The sequence below is a fragment of the Ovis aries genome, chromosome 3 (assembly GCF_016772045.2).
Source record: "Ovis aries strain OAR_USU_Benz2616 breed Rambouillet chromosome 3, ARS-UI_Ramb_v3.0, whole genome shotgun sequence".
Taxonomy (NCBI): domain Eukaryota; kingdom Metazoa; phylum Chordata; class Mammalia; order Artiodactyla; family Bovidae; genus Ovis; species Ovis aries.
Genome location: NC_056056.1, coordinates 170,649,547 through 170,676,940, shown reverse-complemented (window position 1 = coordinate 170,676,940; position 27,394 = coordinate 170,649,547). Strand labels below are relative to the sequence as shown.

Genomic DNA, 27,394 nt, shown 5'->3' with positions numbered 1-27,394 from the left:
TTTCTATATGAAGGGTAATGGTAAGAATTACACTAGTTAATGTACAAAGTGCCAAGCATGTTACATGTCACACTGTAAGACTCATTAAATTGTAGGTATTATTAATCCACCTGCCAGTGCAGGAGACACAAGAAACGTGAGTTCAATTCCTGGTTCAAGACGATCCCCCGGAGTAGGAATTGGCAACCCACTCCAGTCTTCTTGCCTGGAAAATTCCATGGACAGAGGAGTCTGTCCTGCAATAGTCCATGGAACTGCAAAGAGTCGGACACCACTGAGCAACTGAGCATACACATGTACACACACACATATATATTACAGCGACTATCATTACTAGGAGAAACTGCTAGGGATGAAAATTGTTCATTGAATAAAAACACAGGCAACCAATAGCACAGATTTGTTCCTCTCCTTTATAGCTGCTTACCTCTCTAAGAACTGGGACCTCAGCTCACTGCACTGTCACAGAAATCACCCATCAATTTATCAAATAAATCAGTCTAAAAACTCCAGCTGTACCTTCCCGTAAGGACCCGGTCTGTTGAACCGGAAAGCTTAAAGGCGTGACAATTACCCTTCGACCCACACTCCGCGATCGGTCACCTGCTCATTTAAATAGTGCGTCCCCTCGGGTGCCACTTGATAAAAATTTCGCTGAGCGCTCCTTGAAGGTTCTCCAGAGGCGGCTGGAAGCTCCAGTTCTCACCTGCCCGGGTGTCCGCGGCGCAGGGCGAGCCACCTCGGTCTGGAGCCCAGTGAGAGCTCAGCGCCGCGTGGGTGGGGTGTCCCCGAAATCTCGTTTCGGAGGGTTCTGCTGGCTGCGGTGGGCGCAGAGGCCGAGCTGGGCGCTGGGGGGCGGACGGACAGACACCTGCCAGACGCCTCTCATCCCCGCAGGGCGCCACACCCGCTGCGTGCGACTGGGGAATAAGTGAGTGCCCGGCACGCAGAAAAGCTCCGGCTCGGGCTGCGCGCCGCGGGGCCGCCAGTTTGCGCGCAGGACCCCGGCGACCGCGCGGCCATGGGCGCACCGCGGGACATCGGCGCCTTCGTGGTGTGGGACTACGTAGTGTTCGCTGGGATGCTGCTCATCTCGGCCGTCATCGGCATCTACTACGCCTTCGCGGGCGGCGGCCAGCAGACTTCCAAGGACTTCTTGATGGGCGGCCGCAGGATGACCGCCGTGCCCGTGGCGTTGTCCCTCACCGCAAGCTTCATGTCGGCCGTCACCGTCCTGGGCACCCCGTCGGAGGTCTACCGTTTTGGAGCCATATTCAGCATCTTTGCCATCACCTACTTCCTCGTGGTGGTCCTCAGTGCGGAGGTCTTCCTCCCCGTGTTCTACAAACTGGGCATTACCAGCACCTACGAGGTAAAGGGTGAGGGGGTCACGGGGAGAGTCGATGAGGGGAGAGGAGGACTTTTCAGGCTCCTGGAGGAGTTTTCCTGGGGGCAGACTAACCACCACATCGAAATCTCTCCCCGTTCACATCCATCACTTCTGCTGCCCTCCCCTTTCCGGGAGAGGTGTTCTGTAAAGGAGGGGAAAAAAATCTTGGGACTTAACTTTCATGAGCTTGAAGGAAAAGAGAGGCTTCTGAAGTAAACGGAGTTATTTTCGGCTAGTGTTCACTGAGGTGATTTCTGCTTTAACATATTTGATTCCAAGTCAAGGGGGAAAGATTTTTAAACTTATCCTGGGAGAGGGTACGTTTTTCAAGTCTCAGCTCCCCCTCCTTGAAATAAATCCCCTTATTCCAGGTCCTCGGACTTCATTTACTTTTCCAGGATAGCAGGAAAGTGTGTGTACTCTCCCCTGCCTTCAGCCCAGGGGCAGGCACCCAAATGGTTGAGATTCTAAATTTCTTGTCCCAGCACCTGCATTTGAGACGGGATTCTCCACTTACTCACAGGAGAACCTGTACTGACATTTAACCAATTGTGCCTCTTTCTTAATCTCAAAATGGAAATAATTATACCACCTACCTCATCTGGTTGTTGGGAGGATTAGAGGAGATGATGCAAGGACAGCGTTTAGAATAGTGTTTGGCACAGGGTAAGTGCTGAATAAATGTTGACCCTAAATATTGGAGTGATGATGGTAGAGGTGGTTCCACTGGGATCACTAGGAAAATTTGGCCACAAGGTTCCTCATCAGCTCTGCCTTCTCCCTCTGTGGAAAGATGATTCAGGAAACTGGCTTTCCAATTGCACAGGTCCACTGATTGATTGTAGATTCTCTTAAGTTGTCTGCCAGAAAGGGCTTTGCAAGGTAGTGTGAATGTTTGGTTTAGTTTAAAGAGCTGTTGAATGGGAGTGTCCGGGGAGAATAAAAATTCAGGGCAGGGGTCGGGCCTAGTTCCCTGAGCTCCATGGGAGAAGTGTTTGATTCCAGAGGATGCTGAGCCTCTCAGCAGCCACCTTGTCCTTGAGTTTACGGAATGTTTGCCCTGATCCAGCCACTCAGTGAGGCTGCTTCAACTGGTGCTGGGGAAGGGCCTTAATGGCACAACAAGTGTTGGTGACAAACTGCCTGGGCTCCAGTGATGTCATTCAGGGAGAGGTGCCCCTGGGGTGGTGTTGCCTTCTTTGCACTCTGGTCATTGTATTTGAGAGTGTTTAGTCATCACCCCAGAAGTGAGCAGGATACAGTTTGTTTTGCTCAAAAGTGACAAACTGATTGCCCCAGGCCAAACTCAGTCTTAAGTCTTTTTGGTTGTTGCTGATCCTTAGAATGTCTTGAAAAAAGTGAAGTGAAGTGAAGCTTGCTCAGTTATGTCTGACTCTTTGCTACCACATGGACTATACAGCCCATGGAATTCTCCAGGCCAGAATACTGGAGTGGGTAGCCTTTCCCTTCTCCAGGGGATCTTCCCAACCCAGGGATTGAACCCAGGTCTCCCACATTGCAGGTGGATTCTTTACCAGCTGAGCCACAAGGGGGAAGTTAATTTAGCATTTAATGATGATGATGAGAAGTCAAGTAAAATTCCAGATTCTGGCTTCTTTTGAAACTTAAAAGACTAGTGACTCAGGGCTCACATTCCCTGTGGTGACAGGAACTTCAGTTTATAGCCACTGCTCTAATTCGCAATTAATTTCTGTATTGAGGCCTCTTCGCTATATCTGCATGGTTACTTTCTTATGATAGAAAAATCTATCTGCATTTAAGTCTTTATCAAACATGCAAAAGAGAAGATAGAAAGGTGTGAGGGAGTTCTTGTTTGGAGGGGGATGTCAGAGAACATATTTCTTAGTGGATATGAGGAATATTTCAAGCTGGTTAATATATGAATGCCTGGTTGATTGACTTATGTACTTTACCTGATGAGATCTTCAGGCATTTTGAGTCTGTGAGCTCTGATCTGTAATTAAACAACTCCAAAACCCAGAAGGGGTTTGAAGAACCTGGCATGAGGATTTCAGTCACCATAGATGACTGCTCCTCTCATAGTCACTGACCCGTACCTCTCCAGGGCAGCAACATTAACTCAACCAGAAACACATTTCCCACACATCCGCAGTGGTGGAGGCTAAGTTAGCAAGGCTCCAGCTAGAAATGGCAAAAAGCTAACATTTGCCAAATGCTCAGTACAGGCTGGGTACTGGGCTGCCTGTTTTACATACGTTTTCTGTCTCAATACTCAAAATAATCCTTATATTGTGACAGCCTCATTTTGTAAACAAAGAGAACTGGAGTAAACTAAGTTACACAAAAGAGCCTGAAACAAAGTGGGTTCATGCTGAGAGGCTCTGCAGTGGTGCACTGCTGGCTGCCTCTGAAGGCTCCTGTGAGTGTTACAACCCCAAGCGGAGCTTAGAAGGGCTAAGGCGAAAGGGACGTGGTGTAGGACACAAGGGCCTGTGGGCACACAGGGGGTGTCCATGACTAGTGGATGCCAGGCCGCTGGGGACAGAGAAGTTAGGTTTCGTGCTATGTCCCTGCAGTTGGTCATGGAAAACTCTTTCATGTGGTGTATTTTGTTTGTTTTATGCTGACAGCTGGAGTCAACTATGCAGAATAAGAGGTCCAGCATTGAGAACCCTGGCATTCTTATACAAGTATAAAATTTCTCCCTAGCTTCCATTCGTTAGCTATGATGCAATACGGTGGGGCTTCCCTGGTGGCTTAGATGGAAAAGAATTAGCCTGCAATGCAGGAGACCCGGGTTCCATCCCTGGGTCAGGAAGATGCCCTGGAGAAGGGAATGGCAGCCAACTCCAGTATTCTTGCCTAAAGAATTCCATGGACAGAGTTGCCTGGTGGGCTACAGTCCATGGGATTGCAAAGAGTTGGACACAACTGAGCGACTAACACACACACACACACACACACACAGAATACAACAGGCTGTTTAGAAACATTTGTGATGTCTATCACTGCTTTCAGGGTATAGTCCTGAGAGGTGTTTAACAACTTCCAGACCCACAGAAAAAAATATCGTGCAGGAGCCCAACTGCATTCCCCATTTCTTTAGGATCTTTCTGGATTCAACAAAATCTAAGTGTTTAAACTACATTGCCCTTACTCTCTCTCTCTCTTTTTTAAAAACAAAATTCAATAGGAATCTTAGTGTCCCTAAATCATTCCAAGTACCAAGAACCATGAGAGATCTTGACTGACAATAGGTGATATCAAACCAAACTTGGGTCCACTTGCCCATACACAGGAATGCCGATATTACTGACTCTGGGTTGTGATGAAAGAAACTACAGCTTTTATTATTAGTCTGGGGCAGCTGATTATCAAAAACTCAGACTCCCTGATGGGTTTTAGGGAAGCATTTTTAAAGGCAAGGTGAGGAAGGGGAGTTGCCAACTATGTGATAAACTTGGGCACAATAGTCTGATAGGTTTATAGTGAGGTAACCAGGCAGTGTTACAGGGGTAAACATTATCAGTCCTCAGGCTCCAGTGGTTCTGGGGGCATCAGTTAATTAGCTTCTTCCATTTGGTGGAGGTTTTAGCATCTGTAAAGCAATTGGGAAAATGCACATCAGATACTGTTATCTTGGTACTTCCGGAAGGAACTAAAGGTTCTGTGAGTGCTATATGGCTGATTTACTGTTTAAATTGTTACCAGTTCTTCTGGCCCAACTGCTAGTTTTGTCACTATGTATTCAACAGCTTTTCAATCATTAATTGTTGGGCCAGACTTTTGTAACTCAGGGAGGCCTGGGAGTTTACAGCTTTTCAATAAACAAGAGGCAGTGTGAGGACATGGGGGCAGGAATCTGTCCTGGGAAGGTCCCATAGGGTCCTGCTTGGTTACACAGATGCCTCCTGTTACTCTGTAGTTTTGTCAAGAAATCCTAGAGCTACTCTCTGAGCCTACAAATCAGTGACTTGGTCTTTAAGTATTTCTTTAGCAGCCCAGTAGCTGAGGTGGACAAAGAATGTCTCTGCCATTGCAGTAAACAAAGAATATTGTGGCCACAAAGCCATCAGCCACTGCAGCTGCTATCCATGGTGCACCGTGAGAGAGTGGAGATAAATAGGATCCTGGCCCGAAATAGCTAAGATGTATATGAAGGAAGGATTTCAGGAAGCTCAGACTCTTGCATCTTTCCATACACAGAAAAGGGCTAAAATCATTAACTTGAGATATCTGCTTTTTTGTGATTAGCAATAATCTTTTGATGTTAACTACATATTCTTCCCTTGCCCCTAGTAAATACTCCTCTATATCCTGGCTCCTCCCTTAACTCTTTGGAACAGTTCCTCAGAGCTATCTGAGAGGCTGCCATCCTGGGCTATAGACAAGACATGCAGCAAATACATTATAAATGTTATCCATAATTATGAAGCAAAAATATCTAGTGTCTTTTCCTCTGATATTTACCTAATATCAGTTTTTCTTTCCTTCTTTTTTCTTCTGTATTTGAAAAGACTACTGTTAGCTTTAAAATTCTCTGTATATTATAGTAACACTATTCAAGTTAAAGAATGTCTTGGACCCCAGCTTCCTCCCTCATAGCTCAGTGAGTAAAGAATCTGCTTGCAGTGCAAGTGACCTGGGTTTAATGCCCAGGTTGGGAATATCACCTGGAGAGGAAATGGCAACCCACTCCAGTATTCTTGCCTGGAGAATCCCATGGACAGAGGAGCCTGGCGGGCTAAGTCCTTGGGGTCACAAGAGTTGGACACGACTTAGTGACTAAACCAGGTACCCCAGCTTCCTTCCAGCTCTAAAGTCCTGGGATTCTAACTCTGTGACACATTATTATATATAACATAGGAGATAGGCACACTACTGACCTACCTCAGAGATATGGCAGGTTTGGTTCCAGACCACCACGATAAAGTGAATATTGTAGTAAAGCTAGTTGCATGTTTTTTTTCTTTCTCAGTGCACATAAAAGTTGTGTTCACACTATGCCTTGGGCTCTTCCCTGGCGGCTCAGATGGTAAAGCGTCTGCCTACAATGTGGGAGACCTGGGTTCGATCCCTGGGTTGGGAAGATCTCCTGGAGAAGGAAATGGCAACCCACTCCAGTACTCTTGCCTGGAAAATCCTATGGAAAGAGGAGCCTGGTAGGCTACCGTCCATGGGGTCACAAAGAGTCGGACACGACTGAGTGACTTCACTCGCTCACTTAGTCTATTGAGCGTACAATAGCTCTTTGTCTAAAAAACAATGTACATACCATAATTAAAAAATACATGATTGCTAAAAAATGCTAACTGCCTTCTGAGCCTTCAGTGAGTTGTAAGCGTTTGCAATAGCAACATCAAAGATCACTGTAACAAACATAACAATAATGAAAAAGCTTGAAATATTGGGAGAATTACCAAAGTGTGAAACAGAGACGTGAAGTCCTGTTGGAAAAATGATACCAATAGACTTGCTTCTTGGAAGGTTGCCAGAAATTTTCCATTTGTAAAAAATGCAGTGTCTGTGAAGAACAATAAAAAGAAGTGCTATAAAACGAGGTATGCCTCTATATTATAAGCTATTGCAGATGTCAAGGTTGGCTCTGAATAGAAAAATGGACTTAGGCACTGGGATGACCCGGAGAGATGGTATGGGGAGGGAGGTGGGAGGAGGGTTCAGGATGCGGAACATGTGTACGGCTCTGGCAGATTCATGTTGATGTGTGGCAGAACCAATACAATATTGTAAAGTAAGTAGCCTCCAATTAAAATAAATACATTTTAATTAAAAAAATTTTTATTGTAAGGATATGGGCATAGCTCACAGAACAGGAGGAAAGGCTGAGCAAACAGACTATGAAAAGGAACAGAAGCCAGGGCAGCCTCTTCAGGCCACGCTGTCAGGATCAGTCTGCTTTCTGCTTCAGTCATTTTCTGTCTTTATATCTTGCCTCTAAGAGTCACCTGTTGAGAAGAGAAACTGACTAGCTGAACATAGGTCATGTGACTGCCTTTTAGCCCAGGCAAGGCACCTTGATTGACAGTTCTGCCACAGTTGCCTAAAGTGGGAAAGGGTTGATTCCTTAAGTGTATCAAGGGAAATTTATTGGGTAGGTGCCAAGAGAAAGGGGAGGACCACACTTTGTTCATTCTAAAAATGCAGAAAATAATTGCATTGGTATGACATTCTGCAAAAGGCAAAACTTGTAGGGATGGAGAATGGATCAGTGATTGCCAAGGTTTAGGGATGCAAAGAGGATTTGACTACAAAGGAGCAACATGAAGGACTTTTCTGGGGGTGATGAAACTGTTCTGTGTTAAAACCATTGAACTGCGACTTAACCTAGCAGTCAAGTGGTTAAGATTCTGCATGCCCAGTGTAGGGGACACAGGTTGCATCCCTGATCGGGGATCTAAGATCCCACATGCCACACAGTGTGGCCAAAAGCAGACAAACAAGCAAACAAAAAAATTTTGAACTGTACTCTAAAACAAGGGTCAGTTTTGCTATATGTAACTTAAAGTACTAAGTTAAATAATTTGTACACCTATGGCTGTACATATGTACACCGGTAACATATGTACACCTATGGCTGATTCGTGTTGAAATTTGACAGAAAACAACAAAATTCTGTAAAGCAATTATCCTTCAACTAAAAAATAAATAATTTTAAAGATAAAATATTAATTTAAATAACAACACTTAAATAATTTAAATTAAACTATTAATAGTGAAATAGAAATGCAGGATAAAAATTAGCTATGAAGTTTCTTCAAAGTTTTAGCTCCTTTACTTCTCAAGCTGCTGGTTTTTAAAAAATGTCCAGAAGTTTTATATATTAACCATTTTTCCTTTTTTTGGAAACAGTATTTAGAACTTCGATTTAACAAATGTGTTCGTCTCTGTGGAACAGTCCTCTTCATTGTTCAAACAGTAAGTAGCCATCAGTTCATTTATTTTATCTTCTTTTCATCTACAGTGTTTTTTAAACAAGGCACCTGGGTCAAGAGTCTTTGATAAATATGTGAAAGAAAAGAGGCTGAACATAGGAGGGAACACAAAAGGAAAAACACCTGTCACCACATAGCATTAATCCTTAAGATCATTAAACCTTGTCTCAGCAAATGCATTATTTCCTGAGAAAACAGTGAGTAAGTGAACACTGAATATTATATTAAACAAGCAACAGTTATGGTTAGGAAAATATGCTTTTTCCTCTTATGTCTCCCTCTGTCCCTACCAAAATGACAGTAAGGGCATGGCTTAGATGACAAAGATATTTGAAGGAACTGTACTAGCTGATAGTAGGAATTATAATAAAGGGAAAAGAAGTTGTATATTTCATAGTATTTTTGCAGTGTGTTAAGTAATAGATTTAATAGAAAATATTAGCTGACATAGGAGGAAAAAATTTGAAAATAATTTTCTTTGAAAGCATACTTAAAAAAATGAATCAATACACTCTTTCAGAGATTGAACTGTAAAACCTAACTGATATACTCACTGAGTATAAAGCAACAACGTCATGCACTCAGGAGGAGTTTTTAAAGCCAAGTGCACAATCCAATGGGCTTCCCAGGTTGCTCAGCGGTAAAGAGTCTGCCTGCCAAGCAGGAGATTCAGGTTCAGTCCCTGAGTTGGGAAGATTCCCTGGGGAAGGAAATGGCAGCACACTCCAGTATTCTTGCCTAGGAAATCCCATGGACAGAGGAGCCTGGTGGGCTACAGTCCACGGGGTCACAAAAAAACCAACAAACCCCCTCACAATCCAATACTTCAAAAATATGCAAGTATAGATTTACTAATTGGTGCAAATGGAAATCAAAGATTTGCCAAGTCATCAGTGACAGAGATTGCTTCCCACACATCATCTTGTCACGATCATTGTCACATAATTTAGACCTATCTCCCTTTTGGCAGCTAAGTCTTTCATGAATGAGTTTGATAATGGAGGTCGAGGAAGGAGTTTTCAATCTCATCCCTATTTATAATTCCATTTCTCCAGTCAAAAGCTACCCAAGCTTTTGCGACAGCAAGACAGCGTGCCTTTGTAAATTATTTAACTTAGCTTCATTTTATAAATTTGCTAGCTATGTAGCTTAAATTGTATTTGCCCTTAACACTTGGAGTATGAAAGAAAAGAGCCCTCTGGGGTCTGGTAGAGATTCTGACCCAGAGCTGAGGCTAGTAGCTTGCATTCCACCATGGAGTTCAGTCCCTCTTTGGATCATCATTAGAAGTGCCGACAGAAATGTAAGAGTGGGGACAAATGTTAAGAAGATGGCTGGGTCACATTTTCAAATCTTTAACTTGGACAATATAATGACTGGAAAGCTAGTGCATTCCTGCAAAGGGAGGGGAGCTTTAGCATCCACTGTTTGAAGGACTTACTTCTGTAGACCTACTCATGCAATTTAATCAAACATTCAAATACTGAATAATATGGTTTTTTCATAGCATGTTTTATAGCATAATCATAGAATTAGCCTCTATGTATTTGAAAGATCAGATGCAATGAAAATGATATTTTGAGAAAAAGAACATATTTATCTTACTGTTGTACCCTAGATTAATAGATATTTGTTAAGTATATGAATGAAAAATAATAATATTAAAAAGGTAGAGTAGAACTTTTGTTGGCCCTCAGGAAATTTTAGGGCAAATTTACACTTTTGTTTAATTAGTGGTCATGCCAACTTTTGCAAACAAGTTTTCAAAATTTTCACTGCTTTACCACTTACATCTTCAGTGATTGACAAAAGTTTGAAAGCATATGAGCGAGCATCGCCCTTTCACATCTGTGCCCTTTCTTTCTTCCAAATTGTTCCAGATCTAGGAAAGTTGGTTTCAGAGTTGAACTGATGGATTAGTGACTATCTGCACTAAGTACTGCATGAAAAGTCCACATTTTTACATAAAATTGGTCATAAAATGTTTTTGTAACCTATGACCATACCCCAAATAGAAAAGGAGAGTCAACTTCACTTAAATAACATTTTCAAGTTGCAAACAAATTTTGTTAAAGTATATTAAAACTATGTTTTTTAATTCTTAAGTAAATTTATGGAAAAATATCAATATTTCATTTTGTAATTCATACTATTTATTCATTTTCTTTTTTCCTCTAGATTCTGTATACTGGAATTGTTATTTATGCCCCTGCCCTGGCTTTGAATCAAGGTACGTTTTGGAGTTAATATGTCACTCACACTTGGAGGTTCACTTTTAACAGACTATTTTCTCTTTGGGGAGATGGGGAGGTGGAGGAATGCTTCCAGTAGCCTGCATCAGCTTGAAGCAGATCTGGTGGGTTCAGTGTCTACACTAGCAGCTTCTCTGGGTTCCCGAATCATAGCTCAGAAAGGTCTGTAAATTAGTAGAAGGTTAGAACACTGAGGGCTTCCCTGGTGACTGAGTGATAAAGAACATGCCTGCCAATGCAGGAGATAAGGGTTCAATCCCTGGGTCAGAAAGATCCCCTGGAGAAGGAAATGGCAACTGACTTCAGTATTCTTGCTGGGAGAATCCCATGGACAGAGGAGCCTGGCAGGCTACCATCCATGGGGTTGCAAGCGTCAGACATGACTTAGTGACTAAACAACTACAACAGGCTTCACTGGGCTGTGTTTCTCTGGGATGTGCCAACCAGCCATTCTCCACTCCTTCAGAATGAACGCCCCCTGTAGTCTAAATCATGAATGGACTGCACTTGCTGCCTTTGTTTTTGTAACCTGGAGCCCATCTCCAACAGTTCAGTTCAGTTCGGTTCACTCGCTCAGTTGTGTCCGACTCTTTGTAACCCCATGGACTGCAGCACACCAGGCCTCCCTGTTCATCACCAACTCCCGGAGTTTACTTAAACTCATGTCCATTGAATCAGTCTTCTGCTGCCATCCAACCATCTTGTCCTCTGCCGACCCCTTTTCTTCCTGCCTTCAATCGGTCCCAGCATCAGGGTCTTTTCAAATGAGTCAGTTCTTCGCATCAGGTGGCCAAACTATTGGAGTTTCAGCTTTTGCATCAGTCCTTCCAATGAATATTCAGGACTGATCTCCTTTAGGATGGACTGGTTGGATCTCCTTGCAGTCCGAGGGACTCTCAAGAGTCTTCTCCAACACCACAGTTCAAAAGCACCAATTCTTTGGTGCTCAGCTTTCTTTATAGTCCACCTCTCACATCCATATATGACTACTGGAAAAACCAGCTTTGACTAGACAGACCTTTGTTGGCAAAGTAATGTCTCTGCTTTTAATTTTGGAAAAGACGCTTACTCCTTGGAAGAAGTTATCTCCAACAGGCTTCTGCGTTATTCAGCTCAGGCTTGGTCCCATTGTGAAATTGGGCAGGAGGAGAAATTTTTTTTCTCCCCACTTTGAATGTGATCCAAAATACAAGAAAAAGAGGTCTGTGTGATTTGAAATATTAGATTGCTCCTGGTGACCAAAGGACAGATGGCTATAGTAGCCTTATAAATAAATACGTGACAATTTTATGGATCAACAAGTTACTCTCTAGATTTGGGAAGATAATAGCTGTGAAACTGGGATTGTTTATTGAGGCAAAGAAGTGAATTAGTCATACCCTCAAAAGGCTTCAGGGAAACTACATACTTTAAATTCTTATCAGTTAGAAGCAAATTTATCTCTGAAACTTCCTTCTAAAATGGACAAGTGGAGTCTGTGATGGGAAGAATGTGATGCAGTTCCTCAAATTAATATAAAATGGAAAGCCTCAAAGAAAACAAGAAAAGAAGGGAAAACTCCTTCTAACTGCAGATTCTAATTTCTTGATTTCATGATACATAGATAATAGTTGTCATCTGTATTTATAAAGCACAGCAATATCATTGCAAAGATGATATCCATTATATAATGTGATTGAATTCTGAATGTCTGGCATGTTTCTTGTAAATATTACCAACATCGTGAATGAATCACTTCATATGTAAAGAGCTGAGCTATAAACTTCATAAGTTACCTATTGGAGTTAAGTATAACTGAAATGTTGGCTTTAGAGTTTTAAAGTGCAGTTCTGGGAATAAGAAAGCCCTACTTTCAGTGCTTCAAGGACTGTTCTTATCAGTTTATTGAGCCACTCCCTGGAAGTAAATTAGGATTCGAGGCATTGCATTTTGACCACTTTAATATCAGCCATGTATTTTACCATGGGATTCCCACGTGGCCCAGTGGGTAAAGAATCGCCTGCAATGCCGAAGACACAGGAGATGCCAGTTCAATCCCTGGATCAGGAAGATCCCTTGGAGGAGGGCATGGCAACCCACTCCAGTATTCTTGCCTGGAGAATCCCACGAATAGAGGAGCCCAATGGGCTACAGTCTGTAGGGTCACAGAGCTGGACCTGACTAAAGCAACTGAGCATACATGCATTTTACTGTAACAAAGCAGTAAACACAGACAGAGAGAGAGTACTTGGTATGCAACAGATGCTCCATAGAAACATTTTTAGCTGAATTGGAACTTAACGTTCTCTACGTGAAATCTTTTTAATCTTTTTTTTTTTAATTACAGAAAACTTCAATCATATGCTAAAATAGAATAGTGTACTGAATGCTAACATACCATTAACTCTACACTAATAATTATCGACTCTTGATTTATTTCACTCCCTATTTCCATCACTAGTTTATTTTGCTGAAAATCTGAGATATTTTATCATTTCATCTGAATTCCATATGTCTTTTACATACTTTTTTTCATTGAGGTATAATTGACATATAACATTTTATTAGTTGCAGGCTTACTGTAATGATTCAGTATTTGTATATTACAATGATCACCACAATAGGTCTAGTTAACATACATCATCATGGTGGTGGTGGTTTTGTTGCTAAGTCGTGTCCAACACTTTTGCAACCCCTTGGACTGTAGCCTGCCAGGCAACAGTCTCCAGTATTCTTGCCTGGGAATTCCCATGGGCAGAGGGCTGCCATTTCTTTCTCTAGGGAGTCTTCCTGACCCAGAGATCAAACCCAGGTGTCCTGCATTGGCAGGCAGATTCTTTACCGCTGAGCCACCAGGGAAGCCCTGTTAAATGCAATACATGAATTGGATATAATGTGCAAATATCCACAATTCCTAAATGTGGGAGGGTGGATTTTAAGGGACGTTATAGGATTGTACTTGCTTCCCTGGTGGCTCAGATGGCAAAGGATCCACCTGCAAAGCAGGAGACCTGGGTTTGATCTCTGGATTCCATCCTAGAGTGGGAAATGGCAACCTATGCCAGTATTCTTGCTTGGAGAATTCCATGGACTGAGAAACTTGGCAGGCTACAGTCCATGGAGTCACAAAGAGTCAGACACCCCTGAGTGACTAACACTTTCACTTTTTTCAGCTATAATGTGTACTCTTCAGAATAAAGACTGAGTTTGGTATAGAGGCACCTGTAAAAGATCCAAGGTAATGAAACAAAGGACACTGAACAGATTAATGGTTCAACCCTTCATAATTATGAGATTAATGCTTCCTTTTCAGATACTAAGCTCACCAAGTTACCTTTTGATCAGAATTTGGCTTCCCACATTGACATGCTAATCGATAGGAAATTATGTGATCATGAACTAACAATTACAACAAGTCTGCTTATGACCCCTATTTCTCATCGTATATTAGTAAACTTTAATGCTGTTTTATAGCAATGCTTATAGTTTACCAGTCAGCATGACTTTCTCCCCTATAACCCATTCATCTTTGCATTTCTAAATCTACAAAGTGAAAAGCCAAATTCTGGGAATGTAAAGATAGCACTAAGGTATAGATACACCTGGCCAAGCAGCATCTCTCTCTCTCTTTTTAAAATATTCAAATACCATTAACGCATAGGATTGAGATTCAAGAAGGATTTTTTAAAATTCATGGCAGTTGTTGTTCTTCAGTAGCTAAATCATGTTCAGTTCTTTACAACCCTATGGACTGCAATACACCAGGCTTCCCTGTCCTTCAATTTTTCCTGGAGTTTGCTCAAACTCATGGCCATTGAGTCAGTAATGCTACTTAACCATCGCATCCTCTGCTACCCCCTTCTCCTCCTGCCCACAGTCTTTCCCAGTATCAGGGTCTTTCCCAATCATTTCTTCATATCAGGTGGCTAAGGTATTGGAGCTTCAGCTTCAGCATCAGTCCTTCCAATAAATATTCAGGGCTGATTTCCTTTAGAGCTTGCATCACATATTCAATTATCTTTCCATTAACTTTATAAGGACCAAGTAAGTTATTTGGCTCTTCAAACTTGTTTTTTGTTTTTGTTTTTAAGAAAAAGCCTTTGACTAAATAGCTTTTATAGAATCAAGTTTTTCTCTAGGCCTGTGGAGAAAATTGTCTAAAATAAAATGACATTTCTAGCCTATAGTTTGAAGGACTGTGCTTACAAAAGAAACAAGATCATATCCAGTGACATGTTAGAGAATTTACATTCAGATATCCTGGATTTAAAAGGCGCATTGAAAATGTGATAGCAGGTAGAAACATAGCTATCAGCAAATAAAGAAATTTTTATTTAACAGTGAACACTGCTTCTGTGATAAAAGCATGAGGTAGAATAAAATTATGTAAAATATCATTACCCTTCAGATTTTCAGCTTATTTTTTATAAATGTCTAGAAAATGCATATAGTGTTAGAGATGATTTGAGATGAACAGGAAGAATTAGAAGAGAATTTTGAAAAGCTACCCTGGAGGTTATTTGGTTGATTTATTATTATCATATTTATTCCTAAAGGCCCAGTCATGATAATAGGAACTAGATTCCTACATATACAAAAGCAAAATGATCGAGAAAAAACCTACAATTCCACTTAGTTAAATATTATGACAATAGCATGAGGTCTAAATATATGTAGAAGAAAATACACATCATTATGTTAACAGTGACCACATCTGAGCAGTCAATTTTCTGATGCCTCTTTCCTCACATTGAATGTAAAATTACTTTTTGGGATATGCACTGCTCATAGTTATAAAATCTTTTTCTTATGATGAGAGCTTTTAAGATTTACTTTCTTAGCAACATTTAAAATATGCAAGACAGTATTATTAACCATGCTGTATACTGCAGTCTCATGGTTTATATATTCTGTAACTGACAGTTTGTACCAAGGTGTGTTTTTAAAATACAATTGTAACTTCCATCGTTTCTAAAACATTAACACTAATTGCTTGCTGCTGCTGCTAAGTCGCTTCAGTTGTGTCCAGCTCTGTGCGACCCCATAGATGGCAGCCCACCAGGCTCCCCCGTCCCTGGGATTCTCTAGGCAAGAATACTGGAGTGGGTTGCCATTTCCTTCTCCAAAGAATGAAAGTGAAAAGTGAAAGTGAGGTCGCTCAGTTGTGTCCGACTCTTAGCGACCCCATGGACTGCAGCCTACCAGGCTCCTCCATCCATGGGATTTTCCAGACAAGAGTACTGGAGCGGGGTGCCTATCATCAATAATGCTCAGTGATAAAGAATTCACCTGCTAATGCAGGAGACGCAGATTCGATCCCTGGGTCGGGAAGATTCCTCTGGAGAAAGAAATGACAACCCATTCCAGTATTATTGCCTGGGAAATGCTATGGACAGAGAAGCCTCATAGGCTACAGTCCACAGGGGTGCAAAAGAGTTGGACATGATTTAATGACTAAAAAACAACAATCGCCAAGATGAGGTCAGTGTTCAGAGATCCCTGATGTTTTCTCAGTGTTTGTTAGAATCAGGATTCAGATAAGTTGATATATCTGTAATTAGTTCAGTTGTTTCTTAAGGTTTTCTTTCTTGCTTTTTAAAATTGACAGCCATATTTTATTGTGACATGGTGTATATACAATAAAATGAGCAGAACCTAAACACACAGTTGGTTGACTTTTGACAATTTTGTGTACTTGTGACAACCATTTAACTCAAGATATAGAATATTTTTATCTTCATTTCCCAGAAATTTTTTGTGTTTCTTTCTAATGAGTTCCCCTCTCTATTCCAAGCAGCGAGCTTCTATTACCGTAAATTACTTTCCCTGTTAGATTTTGTATAAGTGGAATCATATTGTGACTTTTTTGTATCTGGTTTCTTTTGCTCAATAAAATGTTTTTGAGGTATTCTTTCATGTTGGTACATGTATCAGTAATTCATTCCTTTTTATTGCTAGTATTTTATCATATGCATCTACCAAAATCTGTTTATCCATTCTCTTGTTGATGGATGTTGGGTTGTTCCAGTTTTAGGCTATTTTAAATGAAAGCTGCTAAGAACATTCTTATACAGGTTTTGCTTTTTGACATGTTTTCATTTTTAGTGGATGAATACCTGGAAGCAGTATAAAGTTAAATATACACCTGTTCTGATCCACATGTTCAAACCCACAGGGTAGTCACATGAACAGAATTTAAGAGAAACTACCAAATAGCTTTGCTAAGTTGTTGTATCATTCTACATGTCCACCCCACAACCTATAAGAGTTTCAGTGGCTTCATGTCCTTGCCAACATTTTGTATTTCTCTTTTTAATTATAGCCATTCTAGTTGTACCATCTATTATCTTACTGTGGTTTTATTTTGTATTTTCTTAATAACTGTTGATGTTGAGCTTACTGGCTCATAGAATGACAAAATCAATGGAAAAAAGACAAACAACCTAACGAAAAGTGGGCAAAAGACTTGACCTGTCATTTACATGGTCTATCTATCCATTACTTGGCCTATTTATCCATTTACCCAGGCCTTTTAAAATTTCTCTCAGTAATGTCTTTTCATCATTTGCAAGTATGGGAAAATACAATTGCCTTCTATATGTTGATCTTCTATCCTGAGAACTTGCTAAACATACTTACTAATTCAAGTAGACTTTTGGAAAATTCTTTGTGGTTTTCATGTTGTTTCTGAATAGAAACAAAGAATATAATCAATCTGGTTTCAGTATTGACCATCTGGTGATGTCCATGTGTAGAGTCTTCTCTTGTGTTGTTGGAAGAGGGTGTTTGCTATGACCAGTGCATTCCCTTGGCTAAACTCTGTTAGCCTTTGACCTGCTTTGTTTTGTACTTCAAGGCCAGATTTGCCTGTTACTTCAGGTATCTCTTGGCTCCCTACTTTTGCATTCCAGTCCCATATAATGAAAAGGACATCTTTTTTGGGGTGTTAATTCTAGAAGGTCTTGTAGGTTTTCGTAGAACTGTTCAACGTCAGTTTCTTCAGCATTACCGGTCAGGACACAGGCTTGGATTACTGTGATATTGAATGGTTTGCCTTGGAAACAAACAGATCATTCTGTCGTTTTGGGGATTACATCCAAATACTGCATTTTGGACTCTTTTGCTGACTATGATGGCTACTCCATTTCTTCTAAGGGATTCTTGCCCACAGTAGAGAAACAATGGAAACAGTTAGAGACTTTTTTGGGCTCCAGAATCACTACAGATGGTGACTGCAGCCATGAAATTAAAACACGCTTGCTCCTTGGATGAAAAACTCGGACCAAACTAGACAGCATATTAAAAAGCAGAGACATTACTTTGCCAACAAAGGTCTGTCTAGTCAAAGCTATGGTTTTCCAGTAGTCATGTATGGATGTGAGAGTTGGACTATAAAGAAAGCTGAGCACCAAAGAATTGATGCTGGGAAGACTGAAGGTGGGAGCAGAAGGGGATAACAGAGGATGAGATGGTTGGATGGCATCACTGATGTGATGGACATGAGTTTGAGTAGGCTCTGGGAGTTGATGATGGACAGGGAGGCCTGGTGTGCTGCAGTCCATGGGGTCACAAAGAGTAAGACTGAGAGACTGAATCCTGACTGATGAACAGAAACAGTTGTACTACTTTGTTCTCTGTCTGTATGCCTTTTACTTCTCTGTCTTCATTCACTGTTAATGTAGGAAATTATATTGATTTTTCAAATGTTAAACCAATTTTCCTTCTTGGGATAAAATTTACTTGGTCATAATGTATTAACCTTTTAATATATTGATGAATCTGATTTGCCAGTATTTTGTAAAGGATTTTTGCAGCTTATGAGGCGTATTGGCATGAAATTTACTTTTCCTTAAATGTCTTCGTCAGGGTTTTTGTACTAATTATACTGACTGTATGGTTCAGAAAGTGTTTCTTCTTCTATTTTCTGAAAGAGGTATAAGACTGTGTATTTATTTCTTAAATGCTTGAAAAAATTCACAGTGAGGGCATCTGAGCCTGATACTTATTTTTATAGAAAAGTTTTAGTTTATGGATACAGTTTCTGTAATAAATATAGTCATTTGGATTTTCTAGTTTTTATTCAGTCAGTTTTAGTCAACTGTCTTTTTTAGGACTTTAATTCATTTTATCTAATTTGCCAAGTCATTGGCATAAAGTTGTTTAAAATATCCTTTTGTTATCCTTTTAATGTTTATAGAATTTATAGTGATGTCCCTTCTAATTGTTCCTAATATTGATATATTTTTTGTCCTTTTTTCCTTGATGTATCTGGCTAGTCTTTTTATTGATATTTTAAATTTTTTCTAAGAACTAGTTTCTGGCTTTGTTGATTTTATGTATTTGCTTTCTATTTCATTAATTATGTTTACTGTTTCTTCTACTTAACTTTGGGCTTAAATTTTTTAGGTTTTTAAGGTAGAAACTTAGACCATTGACTTTAAATCTTTCTTATTTTCTAAAATAATATTTAAAGCTATAAATTCTATTGTAAGTACTGCTTCATTTGCATCCCCCAGGTTTTGATACCATGTATTTTTTTTAATCATTCAGTTCAAGCTATTTTCCAATTTCTCTTATGATTTCTTTTACCCACAGGTTATTTAGAAGTATGTTACATAATTTTCAAATATTTGGTGATTTTCAAACATACCTTTTTGTTATTGGTTTCTAAATTAATGCCGGTTTGGTCAGAGAACTACTATGATTTTAATTCTTTGAAATGTATTAAGATTTGTCTTACAGCCCAGGATATGGTCTCTGTTCCTGGACATTCCATATATTTTTGTACAGAATGTTCATTGTGTTGGGGACAATGTTCTATAAATGTCAAAATTTCAGCTCGTTAATTTTCCAGGCTCTTGGTTTTATTGATTGCATTAGCATGGGGTCATTTAATGTTCCCTAGTCCTCTGTATTACTTGTGAAGTATATCTAGAACCATTCTCAGACTTTATTTAAACTTTTTGGAGACTATTTCGTAATGCAGTTTTCAACTCTTTTGAGTAAATACCAAAGGACGCAATTGCTGAATTATATTACAAGAAGATGTTTAGTTTTGTAGGAATCCACCAAACTGCCTTCTGAAATGGCTCTTGCCATTTTGCATTCTTACCTGCAATGCATGAAAGACGTATGTTGCTCCATGTCCTTGCCAGCATGTGATGTCAATGTTCCAAATTCTGACTATTCTAACAAGTGTATAGTAGTATCTCATTGTTTTAATTTGCATTTCCTTGATGACATATGATGTGGAGCATCTTTTCATATGCTTATTTGTCATCTATATATGTTTTGTGAGGTATATGTTAAGGTCTTGGTATGGTTTAGAATCAGTTTTGTTTTTTTCTTTTACTGTTGAGTTTTAAGCATTTTGTATGATATGGAGAACAATCCCTTATCAGATATCTTTTGTAAAATTTTCTTTCAAATCTGTGGGCATAGAGTTGTTATCCTTCCATTAAAAAATATAATTTGACCCACTGCTTCTTTTTTTAAAATTTGAATGAATTAATTAATGACACATTAATAGCTACAGCTTATTACTGCAAAAAGTTGAAGTCTGAGAATGCTTCTAGATCTAGTTCACAAGAAGTACAGAGGACCGTGGAACATTAAATGACCCCATGGTGATGGAATCAGTAATGACACTTCAGTAGTTACAGCATGTGGGCTCTAGTTATAGCTCCCAGGCTCTAGAGCACAGACTCAGCAGCTGTGACACGTGGGCTTAGATGCCCCAAGGCATGTGGGATCTTCCTGGATCAGGGATCAAACCCATGTCTCCTGCACTGGCAGACAGATTCTTATCTACTGAGCCACCAGGGAAGTTTTGCCCCTCTACTTCTTAAATAAATGGTAACAAATGATACAAGCTTTTCTCTTTCTTGGTCCCATTTTAATAACATGGACAGCTTGTCTTTCAAGGACTAAAAATGTGTTCATTTGAACCATGACAACAAATATCCTATGACCCCATTCAGTCTAGGTAACCACCTCCCGATATCAAGCAGTTTCTCACCTTAATTATAATATCAATGCTTTTTCACGTATTTGATTTAGCCAATGTTGGATCCTGTATAGTGTCTGAGGATAGACTCCAGGTCTATTTAACGCATGAAATAAATTTTGAACTCTATTTGTTTTGGTGCATTTTTTGAGATTTGGGTCTAGTTTAGGGTAAGAGGGTATAGAGGAAGGTGCCCAATAAGTGATATAGCCTCCTGCTGATGATATTTTGAGAAGTACTGGTATATATTTCACAGTCAAACATGCGTTTTCTTTTCTTCTACAGTCACGGGATTTGATCTGTGGGGTGTAGTAGTGGCTACTGGTGTGGTCTGCACATTCTACTGCACTATGGTATGTCAAGAACCTTATTTCTCCTTTTACCTTATACACTTGCTTTGCAAAATTAAAAGTTTCAATCAATGCATGCTGCAGTCTGGGTTTATATTTCCTTCCCCAAATAACTTATTTTTTATAAGGAATATTCAGTCCAGGGTAAAATTTGATCCTTTGTAAAACATTGATCGTAACTGATATTTTTTTCTTCATTTGAACCATGCAGTGGTCCCCAGTCTCGTTTCATAATTTGCTCATATTTTCGTCATGTTATTATAGCTATGCTCACAGTATTCCCTAGCTTAGTAACCTGAGATAATTTCCCATTGCCTTTAGGCAGGTGTGACAGTCAAAATATGTAAGAACCAGTATGGCATGGGCACTGATATTATCACTGATGCTGATCCTTAGCAGTGGTGCACGTCTTGTATAACCTGTGATACTCTAAGTCTTAATACTTTGGTTGCTCGATGATGTGGAAGACAAGGTCTACAAAGAGGGACTCGGTCAGGCTCTGGAGGGGTACTCTTGGGCAGTGACTAGTACAAAACAATTTTATTTTTTCACTAACTGGTATGTCCTTCTTTGTGCTAATCCACTTGCCAATACAAAAGATGTAGGAGAGGTGGGTTTGATCCCTTGGGATGGGATGATCCACTGGAGTAGGAAATGGCAACCCACTCCAGTATTCTTGCGTGGCAGATCCTATGGATGGGGGAGCCTGGTGGGCGACAGTCCAGGGGATCACAAAGAATTGGATCCCCTCAGAGCATACATGCATGCCTTCTTTGTGCATACGGTTTGACTATCAGTCCTGCCTATAGGATAAAATCTATGATACTGCAATTTGACTCCAAGTTTTCTTCCTAACAATATCCCCACACCACTCCACTTTGCTCCAAAATATATATCTGGACACACTAAGCATGCCATGTATTTTGAATTCTAGGAGCCTAGCAGGCTACAGTCCACAGGGTTACAAAGAATCAGACATGACTGAGTGACTAAGCACAGGCTTTTTGCCCATGCTGTTTTCTCTGCTGGGAGAACCTTTCATTTTGGATTCCATTTATATTTGAAAGTTTGATCTAAGTACTACCTTCCTGATTATCTCCCTTGGGTGCACTTTGTGGCCAAGATTTGTGTTTTCCTTATCTTTGACCAGAAGAGTGTATAAGCGTGTAAGTGCTTAATAATGTCTGGTAGAAGCATTAATCCTAATGTACTTTTTCCTCAAAGGGTGGTCTTAAAGCAGTTATTTGGACGGATGTTTTTCAAGTTGGAATCATGGTGGCTGGCTTTACATCTGTGATTATAAAGGCTGCATTGATTCAAGGTGGAATCAGCACTATTATAAATGATGCCTCCAATGGAGGAAGATTAAACTTCTGGAAGTAAGTTGCTTTTTGGTTAAGTATTTACTTCTTGGTTAATAGAACATTCCTTTTTTTTTTTTCTGTAAAAAGTCTCTTGGCTGAAATAATAAATTTACATTAGAAAACAAACTAACCATTAAGGTCATGGTACAAAAATTTGAAGCTGGCACATAAATGTGTAAGGAGTTTTCACTTTAAGGGTGGAAGCAGTCAGGTGGTATTTAGTTACTCGGTGCTGAGGATGGTGCTTCCTCCTGAGAAGGGATTGATAGCAAAAAAGTATTTTCTTCCAGAAATTAAAATCTGAGATAGGTTGAAAGGTAGGGGAAGGGAGAGAAGGGAAGATAAAGTGGAGAGGTAAGGAAAGGAAACCTTTTAAGAGAAAAGCACTGAAAGATAGTGATTCCATTTTGACAATTCTTTGTTTCAAGCAGCCTAGAGAATTGCTCTTTTAATATGGCCCTGTAAATATATAGTATATTATTATATGTGTATTTTATATGTGAATATTATTTAATGTACATTATATAATATTAAATCTTATTTCTAGAATATTGACTACAGAAGTTATGGCCAATGCCTCAGGTATCAGCATTACATAAGATATAATGTCTTCAACAACTATTCAACTTTCTTAAAGAATGCTAATGGAGAAACTAGATATTTCATCACAAATATATCACACAATTTAAAAGACTATTTGAAACACTTTATCTTTTGGATTGATAGTGTCTTCCTTATACATCATGTTCAATGTGCAGGGGGGCTCATTTTGACATGAACCAGCTAGTTTTCTTTTTAAGCAGCCTTTGTCCAAGGTAAGGAGCAGCGGCTGTCTTTGCTGGAGCAGCCGTGAAGAGATACCCCACGCCCAAGGTAAGAGAAACCCAAATAAGATGGTAGGTGTTGCAAGAGAGCATCAGATGGCAGACACACTGAAACCATACTCACAGAAAACTAGTCAATCTAATCACACTAGGACCACAGCCTTGTCTAACTCAGTGGAACCAAGCCATGCCTGTGGGGCAACCCAAGACAGGTGGATTATGGTGGAGAGGTCTGACAGAATGTGGTCCACTGGAGAAAGGAATGGCAAGCCACTTCAGTATTCTTGCCTTGAGAACCCCATGAACAGTATGAAAATGCAAAATGATAGGATACCAAAGAGGAACTCCCCAGGTCATTAGGTGCCCAATATGCTACTGGAGATCAGTGGAGAAATAACTCCAGAAAGAATGGAGGGATGGAGGCAAAGCAAAAACAATACCCAGTTGTGGATGTGACTGGTGATAGAAGCAAGATCCGATGCTGTAAAGAGCAATATTGCATAGGAACCTGGAATGTCAGGTCCATGAATCAAGGAAAATTGGAAGTGGTCAAACAAGAGATGGCAAGGGTGAATGTCGACATTCTAGGAATCAGCAAACTGAAATGGACTGGAATGGGTGAATTTAACTCAGATGACCATTATATCTACTACTGCGGGCACGAATCCCTCAGAAGAAATGGAGTAGTCATCATGGTTAATAAAAGAGTCCGAAATGCCATACTTGGATGCAGTTTCAAAAACGACAGAATGATCTCTGTTCATCTCCAAGGCAAACCATTCAATATCACAGTTATCCAAGTCTATGCCCCAACCAGTAACGCTGAAGAAACTGAAGTTGAACGGTTTTATGAAGACCTAAATACAAGACCTTTTAGAACTAACACCCAAAAAAAGGTGTCCTTTTCATTATAGGGGACTGGAATGCAAAAGTAGGAAGTCAAGAAACACCTGGAGTAACAGGCAAATTTGGCCTTGGAATGCGGAATGAAGCAGGGCAAAGACTAATAGAGTTTTGCCAAGAAAATGCACTGGTCATAGCAAACACCCTCTTCCAACAACACAAGAGAAGACTCTACACATGGACATCACCAGATGGTCAACACCAAAATCAGATTGATTATATTCTTTGCAGCCAAAGATGGAGAAGCTCTATACAGTCAACAAAAACGAGACCGGGAGCTGACTGTGGCTCAGATCATGAACTCCTTATTACCAAATTTAGACTCAAATTGAAGAAAGTAGGGAAAACTGCTAGACCATTCAATTATGACCTAAATCAAATCCCTTATGATTATACAGTGGAAGTGAGAAATAGATTTAAGGGCCTAGATCTGATAGACAGAGTGCCTGATGAACTATGGAATGAGGTTTGTGATTTAAGGGCCTAGATCTGATAGACAGAGTGCCTGATGAACTATGGAATGAGGTTCATGACATTGTACAGGAGACAGGGATCAAGACCATCCCCAGGGAAAAAAATAGAAAAAAGCAAAATGGCTGTCTGGGGAGGCCTTACAAATGCTGTGGAAAGAAGAGAGGTGAAAAGCAAAGGAGAAAAGGAAAGATATAAGCATCTGAATGCAGAGTTCCAAAGAATAGCAAGAAGAGATAAGAAGGCCGTCTTCAGCGATCAATGCAAAGAAATAGAGGAAAACAACAGAATGGGAAAGACTAGAAATCTCTTCAAGAAAATTAGAGATACCAAGGGAACATTTCATGCAAAGATGGGCTCGATAAAGGACAGAAATGGTATAGACCTAACAGAAGCAGAAGATATTAAGAAGAGGTGGCAAGAATACATGGAAGAACTGTACAAAAAAGGTCTTCATGACCCAGATAATCATGATGATGTGCTCACTAATCTAGAGCCAGACATCTTGGAATGTGAAGTCAAGTGGGCCTTAGAAAGCATCACTATGAACAAAGCTAGTGGAGGTGATGGAATTCCAGGTGAGCTGTTTCAAATCCTGAAAGATGATGTTATGAAAGTGCTGCACTCAATATGCCAGCAAATTTGGAAAACTCAGCAGTGGCCACAGGACTGGAAAAGGTCAGTTTTCATTCCAATCCCAAAGAAAGGCAATGCCAAAGAATGCTCAAACTACCGCACAGTTGCACTCATCTCACATGCTAGTAAAGTAATGCTCAAAATTTTCCAAGCCAGGCTTCAGCAATACGTGGACCGTGAACTCCCTGATGTTCATGGTTTTAGAAAAGGCAGAGGAAGCAGAGATCAAATTGCCAACATCCACTGGTTCATGGAAAAAGCAAAAGAGTTCCAGAAAAACATCTATTTCTGCTTTATTGACTATGTCAAAGCCTTTGACTGTGTGGATCACAATAAACTGTGGACAATTCTGAAAGAGATGGGAAGACCAGACCACCTAACCTGCCTCTTGAGAAATCTGTATGCAGGCCAGGAAGCAACAGTTAGAACTGGACATGGAACAACAGACTGGTTCCAAATAGGAAAAGGAGTACGTCAAGGCTGTAGATTGTCACCCTGCTTATTTAACTTCTATGCAGAGTACATCATGAGAAACGCTGGACTGGAAGAAACACAAGCTGGAATCAAGATTGCCAGGAAAAATATCAATAACCTCAGATATGCAGATGACACCACCCTTATGGCAGAAAGTGAAGAGGAGCTAAAAAGCCTCTTGATGAAAGTGAAAGAGGAGAGTGAACAAGTTGGCTTAAAGCTCAACATTCAGAAAATGAAGATCATGGCATCCGGTCCCATCACTTCATGGGAAATAGAGGGGGAAACAGTAGAAACAGTGTCAGACTTTATTTTTGGGGGCTCCAAAATCACTGCAGATGGTGATTGCAGCCATGAAATTAAAAGATGCTTACTCCTTGGAAGAAAAGTTATGACCAAACTAGATAGTATATTCGAAAGCAGAGACATTACTTTGCCGACTAAGGTCCGTCTAGTCAAGGCTATGGTTTTTCCTGTGGTCATGTATGGATGTGAGAGTTCGACTGTGAAGAAGGCTGAGTGCTGAAGAATTGATGCTTTTGAACTGTGGTGTTGGAGAAGACTATTGAGAGGCCTTGGACTGCAGGGAGATCCATCCAGTTGAAGGAGATCAACCCTGGGATTTTTTTGGAAGGAATGATGCTAAAGCTGAAGCTCCAGTACTTTGGCCACCTCATGCGAAGAGTTGACTCATTGGAAAAGACTCTGATGCTGGGAGGGATTGGGGGCAGGAGGAGAAGGGGACGACAGAGGATGAGATGGCTGGATGGCATCACGGACTCGATGGACGTGAGTCTGAGTGAACTCCGGGAGTTGGTGATGGACAGGGAGGCCTGGTGTGCTGCGATTCATGGGGTCGCAAAGAGTCGGACACGACTGATCGACTGAACTGAACTGCAATAAGCAAGCTGAAATCACTGGCAAGAGGAAAGAAAATCAGTTTACACTTGTGGCTCTCTTCTGGTTATCTGAAAGAAGGTGTTAGTTTTTGAAAATAAAGTTAGAAATTGAACAGGGTCAATGTCGTAATTTGCAAGAATGAGTTACAGTGAATCAACTCCAACAGTTCTCAATATTTTTAAGGAAAATAGAGCCTCTAGTTGGCCTAGCTTAGGCTTGATTCCATCCGTTAGCTAGGACAGAGTAGAACATTTTAATTGACCATCATTTAGACTATTCAATGGAGAGATGGTTATTTTCCCAAGGCAAATCTGGGTTGCTGTTACTAGAAGTGTTAATTTCTCAGTCATGTCCAACTCCTTGTGACTCCATGGACTGTAGCTCACCAGTCTCCTGTGTCCGTGGGATTCTCCAGGCAAAAATACTGGAGTAGGTAGAAGAGTGGGGGATAGACACCAAGAGGCAGAAACAACCAGTGGCCACTCGGTAAACCTGGATTACTTCCAAATCTCTTCCTAGTCAGCTAGGTTGAGGGGAAAGGGTATGGAGTCAATCAATTTTTCTGCAAAATAACTGTCAGTTTATACAAAGGGTAAACACATCGCTGCATTGAAATAATAACTTATAACCAGTAAGAGATTCCAAAAAGTAAACGATTAGATATTTTTATGACCCTTACAATGTTTCTAACAATTAAGGAATAATGAAAAGTCTTATTGTATACCCCTTGTTATTAAAATATATTTTGAGAATATGATGGTAGGCAATAAATCTGCTCTGGGTAGGATAAACGAAGAGAAGGATTTTTGTATTGATATTTTCCATACGGTCTATAGTTGGCATATGTATTCTGTATTGCGAAAACCAAAAACCCACTAAATTGGGTGTTTTAAATCTTGTCTTACTTTCT

General features: G+C 40.3%; 1 protein-coding gene across 3 annotated transcripts in view; it reads left to right on the top strand.

Annotated features, from left to right (window-relative positions):
• The first annotated feature begins 641 nt into the window (after window positions 1-641).
• Window positions 642-27,394, top strand: part of SLC5A8 (solute carrier family 5 member 8) — a 71,414-nt gene continuing 44,661 nt past the window's right edge. For all 3 annotated transcript variants that reach the window (XR_006059373.2, XM_042247137.2, XM_004006660.5), the window contains exons 1-5: window positions 642-1,372; window positions 8,243-8,308; window positions 10,504-10,555; window positions 20,848-20,915; window positions 22,137-22,291. Coding sequence is in view for 2 of the 3 variants with exons in the window: in XM_042247137.2 (XP_042103071.1) it covers window positions 1,022-1,372; window positions 8,243-8,308; window positions 10,504-10,555; window positions 20,848-20,915; window positions 22,137-22,291 (692 nt within the window). In the remaining variant the exon portion in view is untranslated. The remainder of the gene's footprint in view (window positions 1,373-8,242; window positions 8,309-10,503; window positions 10,556-20,847; window positions 20,916-22,136; window positions 22,292-27,394) is intronic.